The sequence below is a fragment of the Gadus chalcogrammus genome, chromosome 1, assembly GCF_026213295.1.
Source record: "Gadus chalcogrammus isolate NIFS_2021 chromosome 1, NIFS_Gcha_1.0, whole genome shotgun sequence".
NCBI classification, from domain to species: Eukaryota; Metazoa; Chordata; class Actinopteri; order Gadiformes; family Gadidae; genus Gadus; species Gadus chalcogrammus.
Genome location: NC_079412.1, coordinates 9,174,438 through 9,186,599, shown reverse-complemented (window position 1 = coordinate 9,186,599; position 12,162 = coordinate 9,174,438). Strand labels below are relative to the sequence as shown.

Here is a 12,162-nt window from a genome sequence, read left to right as displayed (position 1 = left end):
CCAGCGGCATATAACCTGGCAAGTGATTGGCTCTCCTGCGCTTGGGGGTCTATGTATGTATGTATGTAAAGTACTCGGGGGTGGTTATCCTCCTCTTAATTTGCACTCGAAGCGAGGGGAGCAGAGAACATGTGACATCATGCGTCCAAGATGTTCTTATCCTCTGTGCTATTTTGGAGGGCTCTTCACTGTGTTGGGTTTCTGCTGCCTTGCTTCATATGGAATTGGCCTCACACCAGACGCTCCGCCCCAGTCTGTTATCCCCACACACCTCTGTCCCCTTCACCTCTGATCACCGCATCATCTCACCTGTTTTCTACTTATCAACCCCGTTGTTTGGGTAGCCAGTTGACGGGACGCATGGGGCTCAGGAGGTAGAGCAGGGCTGACTGGTAGTGTCGAGGTGTCCCTGAGTGAGACGCCTCGCCCTGACTGCTCCTGACAAGCTGGATGTCTCCTTGCATGGTGGACACCGTCGTCACGTGTGAATGAGCTATTAATGGGTGAAAGTTAGGCACAATTGTACATCGCTTTGAGCGGCCACGGGTTAGAAACGCGCCGTGTAAGTACAGTCCATTTGCCATATACGTAGTGTGGATCGTACCCGGGGTTGAAGGCTTCTTGCCGTCCGACAGGCACAAGTCACGTTGAGCTTTGGCTCCGGCTGCACGGTCTATTTAGGAACTCATTGACCTGTCATTCTTAGCATGCATGGCCCAGCTCCAAATATATAAGGGTTTGAAGTGTACATTACACAGACCGTATCCCCGTTTCTGCTGCTACGGGAGCGCGCGCGTTATGAGGCTACCAGATGGGGCTCCTATAGATGAAGTAATAGGATGAGTACGGTTTAAATGTTAGTCAGTGTAAATTAGTTCAGGTGATGTCATCTACCATAATCATTTGGTGTCTATATGTAATAACACGTTGGCATGCCGATGGGAAGGTTCCCCCCCCCCCCCGAGGCTAAAGTGTAACGGGGTCGGTCTCGTGTGTTCCCAGACCGCCCCAAGATCCGCCTGCCCCGCAGCCTCAGGACCCGCCACGTCAGGACCGTCGGGGCGAAGATCAACCTGGTCATTCCCTTCAATGTAAGCACACATGCACACTAACACGCACACACACACACACACACACGTGCATACACTTACACACACACACACAACCCCGAAAACTCTCTCACACACACACAAACACACATACACATACACAATCACACTCACACATGCCCATGTGCACACACACACACACACACACACACACACACACACACACACACACACACACACACACACACACACACACACACACACACACACACACACACACACACACACACACACACACACACACACACACACATAACACTCACACCACACACTCAGACACGATCTTACACACACATACACACATACACACATATTCCTACATCCACAAAACCCACGGATGACCAAATGATGATATGATAACATTCAGTGCCATTCTGCTGCATGATCTATGCTGCATTAGTGTCACTGTATTCTTTAACAATAGTCCTCAGCTATCATAAATAACAGTGGCATATAAAGATGTGTGGTGTGCCCCCCAGGGTAAGCCCAAGCCGGTGGTCACCTGGCTGAAGGACGGCGAGCCTTTGGACTCCAAGAGGGCCAACATCCGGAACAGCGACAAGGACAGCATCCTGTTCATCCGCACCAGCAACCGGGCCGACTCCGGCGTCTACGAGATGACCGTCAAGGTGGACAGCTTCGAGGACAAGGCCTCGCTCATCCTCCAGATCGTGGGTAAGTTACGCGTGTGTGTGCGGTAAAGAAAAATTAAAAAATCTCAAAGGTACCAAAAATTGGTACCTTTGAGATTGTAAGAGGCAAAAATGCTAAGAAAGCCATATCGATGGAATCCCAGTAACATCACACCCTCATGGTGTCAGTAGCAGGGGGTTCAAATTCTCCACAATAACACTTTGTACAGCCTCTATGTATCGTGCACCCATCCTCTCTCTTTCTTGACCAGAGCAGCAGAGTTAACATCATAATTCTTGGACAACAAAAGTTCAGAGTTGCCATCTGAGCTAACAGAATAATGAACTAGAAGGGAAAAGTGCATACTGGAAATGTGGACTGCTGCTAAATGTGTGTGTGTGTGTGTGTGTGTTTCCTCCAGAGAAACCCGGCCCTCCGGCCAGTGTGAAGCTGGTGGACACCTGGGGCTTCAACGCCGCGGTGGAGTGGACGGCGCCCAAGGACAGCGGCAACACGGACATCACCGGCTACACCATCCAGAAGGCCGACAAGAAGACCGGGGTGAGGCCGCTCAGACACGGCCACGCATTCAACCAATGTTTACCGACCTCTTGTCTGTACTTCTTCATTTAGGCCGTTTGACTGAATGTGCACAAGTAGTTCATTGTAAAAGGATGAGCTATAACATTTAGCGTTAAGGCTAGTTATGCTAAGATTTCCAACGTGTCCTGCACACATTTTTATTGGGTTAGACGTACACCCTCACAACCTCGCCTACCTCACGCAATAACACGCTTAATAAAAGAGAGACACCACCAAATGTCTCTAACTGATCTGTCTCCGTGACAGCAGTCAATCTCCTCAATGGTTGTGATGATGTAGCATGACACGTCCTTCTATGCTATCTTGCTATGCTAATCTAACACCATTCCCCACCGTTTTGTTTTGCCTGTCCCTGCTCAGGATTGGTTCACAGTAATGGAGCACTACCACAGGCTAAACGCCACCATCTCAGACCTCATCATGGGCAACTCTTACACCTTCAGAGTGTACTCTGAGAACAAAGTAGGCATCAGCGAGGAGTGCGTCGAGACGGTCGACATCGCAACCATCCAGAAGATAGGTAACCCGGTTGTCATCATTTCTGAAATGACCCGAATGTATTGGATGGATGTATTGTTCTTGGTCGAGTCAGTGCGTGAATTAGCTTGGGTTATCTGTTGTTGAGACTACCAAGACCCAACGCAGGACAGACCAGGAGCAATGTTTTCGATTTTTCGCCTCACATGTCGTCCTATCCGAAAAGATATCAAAGAAATACAGCACTGCTACATTCATGATCCGTGTGTTGTGCTCTGTTTAAAACATTATGATTCTGTTTCTATTTTGGTCCGGGCAAAAAATATTATGTGAAAATTAGCGCTCCTTGTGCTTTACGCTTCACGTGTGTAAGTGAACCAATGTCAGCTCAAATATAAAGAGAAAGAAAAGGAAGGAGGGGGGCATGTTATCCCTATGGCTACGGCCAAACCCAACTTTGTGGTAAGTCTTTAGTACCGTCATTGTGTAGGAGCGTTATAATGAGTGATGATGTATATGAAATGCGCCACACACAGGACCCCACACGTCCGCACACGCCTCGCCGCTCGTGGCCCTTGGTGGTGACGTCCTAGTGCCTCAGAAAAAAGGCCCTGGGATGTCATGAAAAGAACGCAAACAGCTAACGGAGAACGCTAACCCTGCGTTCGGAGCAGAGTTTTGGGTGCGCCACCGCTGTAACAGAGGTGTGTCTGCAGTGGGCCGCTCTCGTCCTGTCCGTCCTCATGCTCTCCTGTTGACCTTGTGTGGCAGGTATCGTGTACCGGCCCCTGGAGTACAAAGAGCACGACTTCAACGAAGCCCCCAAGTTCACGGCGCCCCTCAACGACCGCGCCACCACCGTGGGCTACTCCACCAAGCTGCTGTGTGCCGTGCGCGGATCACCAAAGGTAGGCCCACACATAATGAAGGTGTCTTCACACGGTACAAACAGTGAAGTGTGTGTGTGTGTGCTTTTGTTGGTGTGTGTTAATCTATCCCTTTTACGTTCAAGTTTTAACATTTTACGTGAATTCCATTTTCATTTGCTTTGGGCACAAAGTTAATGACCTTGTTCGGATCACCAAAGGTACGCCCACATATAATGACGGGTCATAATACGGTACAAACGGTAAAATGTGTGTGTGTGTGTGTGTCCATTTGAGTTGTACGTTCAAATTGACAAACTCTTTTTCATTTTCGGTGAATTAGCTTGTTTGGATTCTCAAAAAACACAAAGGGAGGCGAATTACCTTTGCATCAACAACACTGATGTTTACTTATTAAAAAGCAGCCCAGCATTCTGTTTTTAACAGCTACAGTCAACTGTGTACGCCAATACATGACGGTTTATGCAACAAGCTAACACTGGACTCTGTGATTAAACGTCTGGGATGACAATGGTCTTTTCACCATAGGATACCATGTCAAGTAGCTGCTGACAGACACGCTGCACACATTGGCTGGCATTCAGGAGTGAGATTGTAGAGACATGGTGCTGTTAGCCTACCGTAAGTGGTTGGAACACGGTCCAACAATGCACAGCTTAGCATGGCATAGCTCTGGGAGTCGAGGGAAAGCTCTAATGAAATGCTAGCTGTATGCTGGTCTCTGTGCTGTCCAACTCTGCTACGAAACTTCAGATCCATCTTATTAATTGCTTTTTAAACAATTATCTTTGACGTAAAGTTTTAAATATAGATACAATTTGGAATTCCAAAACATGGCCCTGGACTAACAAACGATTGATTATTAAAATACCATACACAAGTACTCCACACAAACTATCACACGAATATAAAATATATTTTAATAAAAAGATCATACTAAAATAATAATGCAAATATGAAACATCCAAGCAATTTATTTAGTTTGCCAAGAGTGTAATGTATAAAAGAGGTATGAATGTCACCGCCGTTAAGAACTGCTTCAGGACAGAAGGGTCTGGTATTTCCATGAGGCTCTTCGCTCTTGGCCACTGATTCTCTGGGTCATCCCCTCCTTAACATCCCCTTGTTGACGCGGTATAGTTGGGAGGGCAGGGTGGAGGGTGGAAACACAGTATTCAGAAGAGCAGGGAGTGGATGTGTGAGTATGTGTGTCTGTTGGTGCGTGTATCACAGCTGATGCTGATGAATCTCAATGTGGAGATGATGAGGACGACCCTCAAGAACTCCTCAATGTGACTCTTAATAAACCTTGAGAAGTCCTAACAGTATTGGGGTGTGTTGTGGTATGTTAATGTGTGTGTGTGTGTGTGTGTGTGTGTGTGTGTGTGTGTGTGTGTGTGTGTGTGTGTGTGTGTGTGTGTGTGTGTGTGTGTGTGTGTGTGTGTGTGTGTGTGTGTTCTAACTGTAAGTTGTAAGCCTACCAGGAGTCAGATTACGTAGACAGCTGTGGCGCTCCTCAAAATGTGTGTGTGGCTGGTGAATATACGATGAGCGCTGTAGCACACCACTTTTTAAATGAATCAGTCACCTGTTTCTGTCCCTTGGAGGCTTGAGTCCCTCTCATGCTTTTTGGATCATCTAGGGATGAATCTTATTTTGTAGCAGAGGCTAAATATATACAATGGCAGTACGTCCACTCTGCATATCGTGTGTGTGTGTGTGTGTGTGTGTGTGTGTGTGTGTGTGTGTGTGTGTGTGTGTGTGTGTGTGTGTGTGTGTGTGTGTGTGTGTGTGTGTGTGTGTGTGAGGCTGCCCACAGGGCCACAGCTGCATTCACACATTTGTACATTCAGCTGCATTTAGAAGATGTCCTAGAGAGGCTGCATCCCTTATCTATTTCGGTATTTTCTTTCTGAAACAACTTGAAACTCCTTCGCTCTGTTGCACTTCCTGAGAACAGAGAAGCAGTGAGCAGGTGTAGATTGGCAACAAAAATGAGAAATATGTAGGAGATTTCATAGTGCCAATGGAGTGTTGAAGAAAGCTATAGGGAGATAAGAATAGAGTGCTCTGCTGGTGGGTGGTGATGTGCGCATGTGACAGTGTGAGCTATTTCCAGATAGATGTATGTGTGTAGCTGTCAGTGTGACGGCCGGCGTGATGCAACATGGCCTCAAGAAGACTGAATGCGCACGGGCCGACATATTTACTACTTACTTATTACTACTTTAAATACACTATAACACTGAGATATGCACTAATCATTTCGGTTTTTATTCAGATTTTTTTTATTTTATTACTATTTTTTATTATTATTACTATTATTATTATCATTATTATTTTCAATAATAAACATTTTATAAGGCTGTTGGCTGCTGGTAAGCTTAATTGAGGCTAATAAAATGTAACATTGGCCGAGAGGGCAAGAGAAGCTAATTAATGTAAGCATTCAGGGGTATTTTCAGACATCTCTCCATGTTGACGGTTTTATAGTATAGATAGTTTGAATGATGGCCAAGTGACGATGTTTCAGTGTTAAATAGCAGTGCTCCCTTTTAGCCGCCAGTCACCCACAACCTCTAAATTAAGACTAAAGAGAAACTACCACCTGAACCAACTCACGTTCCTTCAACGTGTTTCCTCCAGAAATTATTATGGCTGGAATTCAAATGACGAATCGGTAAAAAAGCCTTTATGTTGGAGTAAATAAGAATTGAATAAATAAACGAATAACGGCAAAATAAAAATCCAGACCTGGAATCTGACTGGTGAAGCGGCTAGTGTCGAAGAAAGTAATCAAGCTGAATATATATATTGGTTTACCCATTGCATCAGTGTCTCTGATCTACTCTACTGATCCAGTTGACCTTATTTAGCGCTGCTTTACGTTTTATTAACTACAAACGAGTGGCTGAGGGAGTGTGTGCTACAGATTTGTGCACATTGGGAACAGGTAAGTGGCCTCCCAAGCAAGCTGAATCCTGCCGTCCGTCAGGGTCAGCGGATCCACCCAGAGATACTGAAAACACAGCGGGGAGTCACCAGAAAAGGCAATGTGTGGAAGAGAGAATGTCCCCGGCACTGAGCGACGGGCATTCCTCAGGTCCTGAGGAGGGCTTGGGTTTCTCCGTGTCGACCTGTGGTTCAGAACAGTCAGCACTGGGCCTCTGGAAGACGAGCCGGTGGGGCCGGGAGATGATATGAACGGCAGCCATGCTGACATCACTCGGCCAACAGGCAGGACCGCGCTGCCTTCCGCAGCGACGTCCGGGACTTATTCATCGATAACTCGCTGGATCTTTCTATCCACCAGTAGGGGGGAAAAAATGCCAGGAAAAAATACGGGTTTCATATTTACCAATAAGTAGAAGATGGGTGATGAATAAATGAATGAATAGTGTCAGCCACCAGGAGCCAAAGAAACCCACACTCATCCACCACATCCTCTTGTTCCCTCTTGACCCCACCTCCTTCTCCCTCCCCCATCCCTCTCTCTCCCTTCACCCTCTCCCTTCCCACCCTCCTTCCCTACCTCCCCCATCCCTCTCACCCCCTTATACCTCTCAACCCCTTCACCCTCTCCCTCCCCCATCCCTCTCACCCCCTTCACCCTGTCCCTCCCCAACCTGCATTCCCCCCTGCACCCTCCTCCCTCCCCCATGCCCTCTCACCCCTTATACCTCCTCAACCCCTCACCCTCTCCCTCCCCCATCCCTCTCACCCCCTTATACCTCTCAACCCCTTCACCCTCTCCCTACCCCTCCCTTCACCCCCTTATACCTCTCAACCCCTTCACCCTCTCCCTCCCCCTATCCCTCTCCACCCCTTCACCCTCTCCCTCCCCCCAGCCCTCTCACCCCCCTTCCCCCTCTCCTCCCCAACCTGCATTCCCCCTTCACCCTCTCCCTCCCCCATCCCTCTCACCCCCTTCACCCTCTCCCTCCCCAACCTGCATTCCCCCCTCCACCCTCTCCCTCCCCCCTCTCCCTCCCCACCCTGCATTCCCCCCTCGCCCAGCCTAAGGTGGAGTGGCTGAAGAACCAGATGGTGATCGGTGACGACCCCAAGTACCGACAGATCTCCAACCAGGGCGTGTGTTCCCTGGAGATCCGCAAGCCCTGCACCTACGACGGGGGAGTGTACACCTGCAGGGCCAAGAACGAGCAGGGAACGGCCACGGTCAGCTGCAAGCTGGAGGTCAAACGTACGTATCTGCGTGGAGAGGAGGAGACCATGGTGGGGAAGGCATGTGGCTCAGGAGGTAGAGTGGGTTGGCTGGTAACTGGAAGGTTGCTGGTTTCAATCCCCAGCTCCTCTTAGTTGAGCGTCAAGGTGTCTCTGACACCTCGCCCTAACTGCTCCCGACGAGCCGGCTGTTGCCTTGCGTGGCCGACGCCACCGTCGGTGGGTGTGTGTATGTGTGCATGAATGGGTGAATGTTAGGCAACATTGTAAAGCGCTTTGACTGGCCATTGGTTGGAAAAGCGCTGTATAAATAGTCCATTTGTAGTCCGTTGTCTTCAGTAGATGAGCATCTCCGGGGCAAACCTATGAGCAAACATAGCATAGCTTCAAATAAGGCATGGAAATAACTTGCATGGAAAATATATTGTAGAGAAAGTTTTAATTATTTAGATAATAGGAATCCATATCTTAAGATATTAAGATATGTTCTTTAAAATTGCCAATGTAGCATACGACGCCATTGAACGTAGAATATATCTATACATGTACAGACCGGTGATGTATGCGGTGCATAGTTGCATAAAGCACCCCACAGTTGCAGAGATCTTGGGTACATCTCAAATAGCTACTGTTGTTAAACGGTTATATTTGTCTCCAACAGAGGTCATTGTTGCGGAGGCTGACAAGGAGAAGGAATAAACACCCACATCCCCAGAGGTAAGGAACAGAGGGACTGCTTCTTTGTCAAGACTATGAGTTATTTACTGAGTTGTTATTCAATGAATCCGAGGCTGTAGCTTCACCCTTTATTTTTCTGGGGGCTTCGTGGGGTTCTCGCCATAATTATTAGTCATGAGCTGAGGATTGAGTCACAAGTGCAACCTATGTTAATTTAGGTGGAGGGAAGGTTGAGAAGTGCAACGTGTGTTGGGGGCCGTGTCGCAAGGATTTGCATAGGAAGCCAAACCAGGGTGTTTACACGAAACACTGTGGTTAGCTTGACACGCGTAGATCGGATAACATGTCTTATGCTCAGAGAGAGAGAGAGAGAGGGGTGGGGGGGGGGGGGGGGTGGGGGGATTATAGAGTGACTCCAAGCCCACTTTAATTTTGTTGATATTTTTAAATGATAACGAAATTACGGAAAATAAAGCCTTTCCGTATTGCTTTTTATTGTATCGGTCTCTGCTGGACCTCCTTCTTGGCAAGGGTTAGGGCAACTTCCCTCCCGGTCCCTTCATACCTGCAGCCTCCTGTCCTTCTCTAGAGTTGGTAGCACCTGACTCTATGTTCCCCCCTGTCCGTGTCAGACCCAGGAACACAGTGTGAACGAGTGGGTGTTTGTGTTTGGGAGTGTTTGTACATGTGTGTGTGTGTTAGGAAGGTGGAGTCGCAGGGTATGTCAAGGTCCTATAGAACTCGGCAAAAGGCATGGGCCCAAAGGCTGAGTGTGTGGGGGGGAAGGGGGGAGGGCTAGGGGGTGATGTCAGCCTTAGTTTCTATTAATGGCTCCATACCATTCGTATGCAGTCGGCCAGACTCTTCACATTACCATGAGTCGGCAGGCACAGCAGATGCATCCCGGATGCAAGGGAGCGAGTGGGCTGAAAGTGTGACGTGCACACACACATACAAGAGACCCTCCCCTGCTGCGAGACACCGCAAGAGCCAATCCCGTAAACGATGCACACGTTTCAGAAAACTCTAGCACCTTTAAAAAGGATCGTGATGATTATGATGCGTGAAAAACATGTGGTGACTTTGTCTCTCCCCGCAGTGCCCTCAACGAACCAGCCGGGGTCAAGTAGTTTTTTTTAAGGTGAGCATGTCTGTGTGTTTTCTGTGGCATTTGAGAAAAAAGAAATGGGTCTTCTCCCACTATGAGAACTTCATCCAAAGGATTGAATGAATTCAACACTGTGTTTCTTTAAACGCTGACTTTCCTCCCTCCTCCAGCCACGATCCCTGTCGCCTCGGTCCTGAAGGATGTGTTCCCTGAAGCTGCCCCTTTTAAAGCATATACATGGAAAGCAAAATATTTTGTATGCATTGTTTTAAATAGGCTCTGGTGTTTCAGGGGTCTGTATTGACAGTTTGTTCATGTGTCCCAGCTCTGGCCGTTCTCTGTTCATAATGTTTATGTATTCTACTTAATAAAAACCTGGACTGTCCCCATGGACTGCTGCCAAGAGTTGATTCAATATTAAAAGTTATTAAAGCTGTGCTTTGTTCTCACTCACATTTCCCATCTGTTCCTTTCTATGTTCCTGTTGTCGGTTGGTACAATCAAACAAACCTTTATTTCAACACCTACAATATGATATTATGGAACGTATTGTACTGTACTCATATTCACAGAAATATAAAAAAACAGCAGAAGTTCGGACCTTTTGTGTAATGCTGATGTAGAAGGAGGTAGTGGAGACCAACACGGGTGTTCAGATACCTGTAAACGCCCGCTTTCTCTGTTCAGGCACTGCTGGCACTCTGACCTCAGTTTAAAGTATTGACCTATCAAGTGAGTCCATGACACAGTGTGGTATTCATAGAGTCCAACGGTTGGTGCTGTGACTATCAAAAAGCATTTCTGTCAGGAATCTTAATCAGCTCCACCAGTGTAGTTCTGAGTTTGAATCCAAAGTTCAGACCACATTTATGTGGTTTGAGCGTCTTTCTCTTTGCTTTTCGTACATGTGTTGGTCTCTCACTCATAACATTTACATCTATAAATGTATTTCCTCATTTGTAAAGTTAATCTTCATACTCAATATTACAAAAAGGCTGTGTATGTCCTGGCTGTGGACGTTGAGATCCATTATCACAGCTCCATGATGTGGTCCACATCCATACCACACGTCTTTTTTAATGCATATTATTACGCTTTCATGCACATGAGGGTACAGACAAGACAAAACCACCAACAAAGAGCTAAAGAAGGATCCATCTCGTGAATGGTGTAGAGCTTCAACACATATATTCTGAGGGGTTCCTCATTGTGTGGGTGAGGTATGCGTGACGTTTTACCATGGAAGTGTTCTCCTTTGCCATTTTGATGCGCAAGCCATTTATTAAGGACAGATTTTTCCAATGGTATGATACCATGACCCTCCCATTGCATGGCACAGTTTAGCCAAAGAGGCAGATCAGAGTCAGGCGATACATTTTCTAGTTGTTTTCAGAAGGAGGGAATTGTCTGATATGGATGCTCCTGTGGTTCAATTAGACGTAGGAGTGTAGCAAATACGCTCAACAAAAAAAACTGTTGAAAGACAAAATATTTATAGACATATTTACATATAGTGAATTGATCTGCATTTGAGAGGTTTTTGTGTCACTTGTTCAGAGTATCAAACTAAATGTAACCTGCTTGATTTAAAGGCTATTGTGAACCATCTAGTCAGCGCCAACATTTTGGGTCCTCTCCAGTTTGAACCCCTTTTTCAAGGTTATAGACTAGAACCGATACTGGCAGGGGGGTCATTCATAATGAAGATCATATGCAATATTTTAATACAAAAAGATAGTATCACATGATCGAAGGAGGTCAATGTGTTAAATGTAATGTCAGTATGGGGGATGTATGTCCTAGCGATCTTCCTGTGTTGGTTTCTTTCTCGTGGTTTGTGGTGGCTTGTTCTTCATTTCTTCATCTGAACATCACTTTCACATGGTTTATTACAAAGAGTATGATTGCTAGCTTGTGTGTGTGTGTGTTGTATATGTGTGTGTGATTGTGACATCTAAGCATAATATGCTATAATGTTGAACATTATAGATACTTTAAAATGTTTTTGTCATTAAGTCTCAAACAAATACCTAATGCGAACGAATGAAGCACCCAGTAGTTCCAGCAGAGGTAGGCATAAAGAGGGATCCAGCAGATGAGGAGGCCGACAGAGAGTTCCAGCAGATGAGGAGGCCTACAGAGGGATCCAGCAGATGAGGAGGTCAGACTCTGTTCCTATGATGTTTAGCCAAGACTGTATGCTGGTTGATTTTCCGATTTTGAGAAAGACTTCTATTGCTTGTGAACTTGTTCCTACTGTACAGATTTTATTTTTCATAATAACTTCAAAGGCAATCCAAGTACACTTTACAGTTTACCCCCACTTCAAAGAGATCTTAGGCTACTCTTAAAAGGTAGAGTTCAATCGGAATTGAAAGTATATCTGAATTCATATATCAAATTTTTTTTAAATAGAATTTAGATTACTTTAGAGGATAACTTATTTTTTACTTTCAGGCAAATTGTTTCCATAGACTCTCGA

At 46.3% G+C, this 12,162-nt stretch overlaps 1 protein-coding gene across 1 annotated transcript in view; it reads left to right on the top strand.

Moving 5' to 3' along the window:
• Positions 1-10,302, top strand: part of LOC130380374 (myosin-binding protein H-like) — a 16,383-nt gene extending 6,081 nt beyond the window's left edge. The window contains exons 5-13 of the mRNA XM_056587554.1: positions 1,003-1,091; positions 1,589-1,784; positions 2,164-2,303; positions 2,706-2,865; positions 3,594-3,730; positions 7,727-7,913; positions 8,556-8,611; positions 9,672-9,713; positions 9,851-10,302. Coding sequence (XP_056443529.1) covers positions 1,003-1,091; positions 1,589-1,784; positions 2,164-2,303; positions 2,706-2,865; positions 3,594-3,730; positions 7,727-7,913; positions 8,556-8,593 — 947 coding nt within the window. The 3' untranslated portion in view covers positions 8,594-8,611; positions 9,672-9,713; positions 9,851-10,302. The remainder of the gene's footprint in view (positions 1-1,002; positions 1,092-1,588; positions 1,785-2,163; positions 2,304-2,705; positions 2,866-3,593; positions 3,731-7,726; positions 7,914-8,555; positions 8,612-9,671; positions 9,714-9,850) is intronic.
• The last annotated feature ends 1,860 nt before the right edge of the window (positions 10,303-12,162 follow it).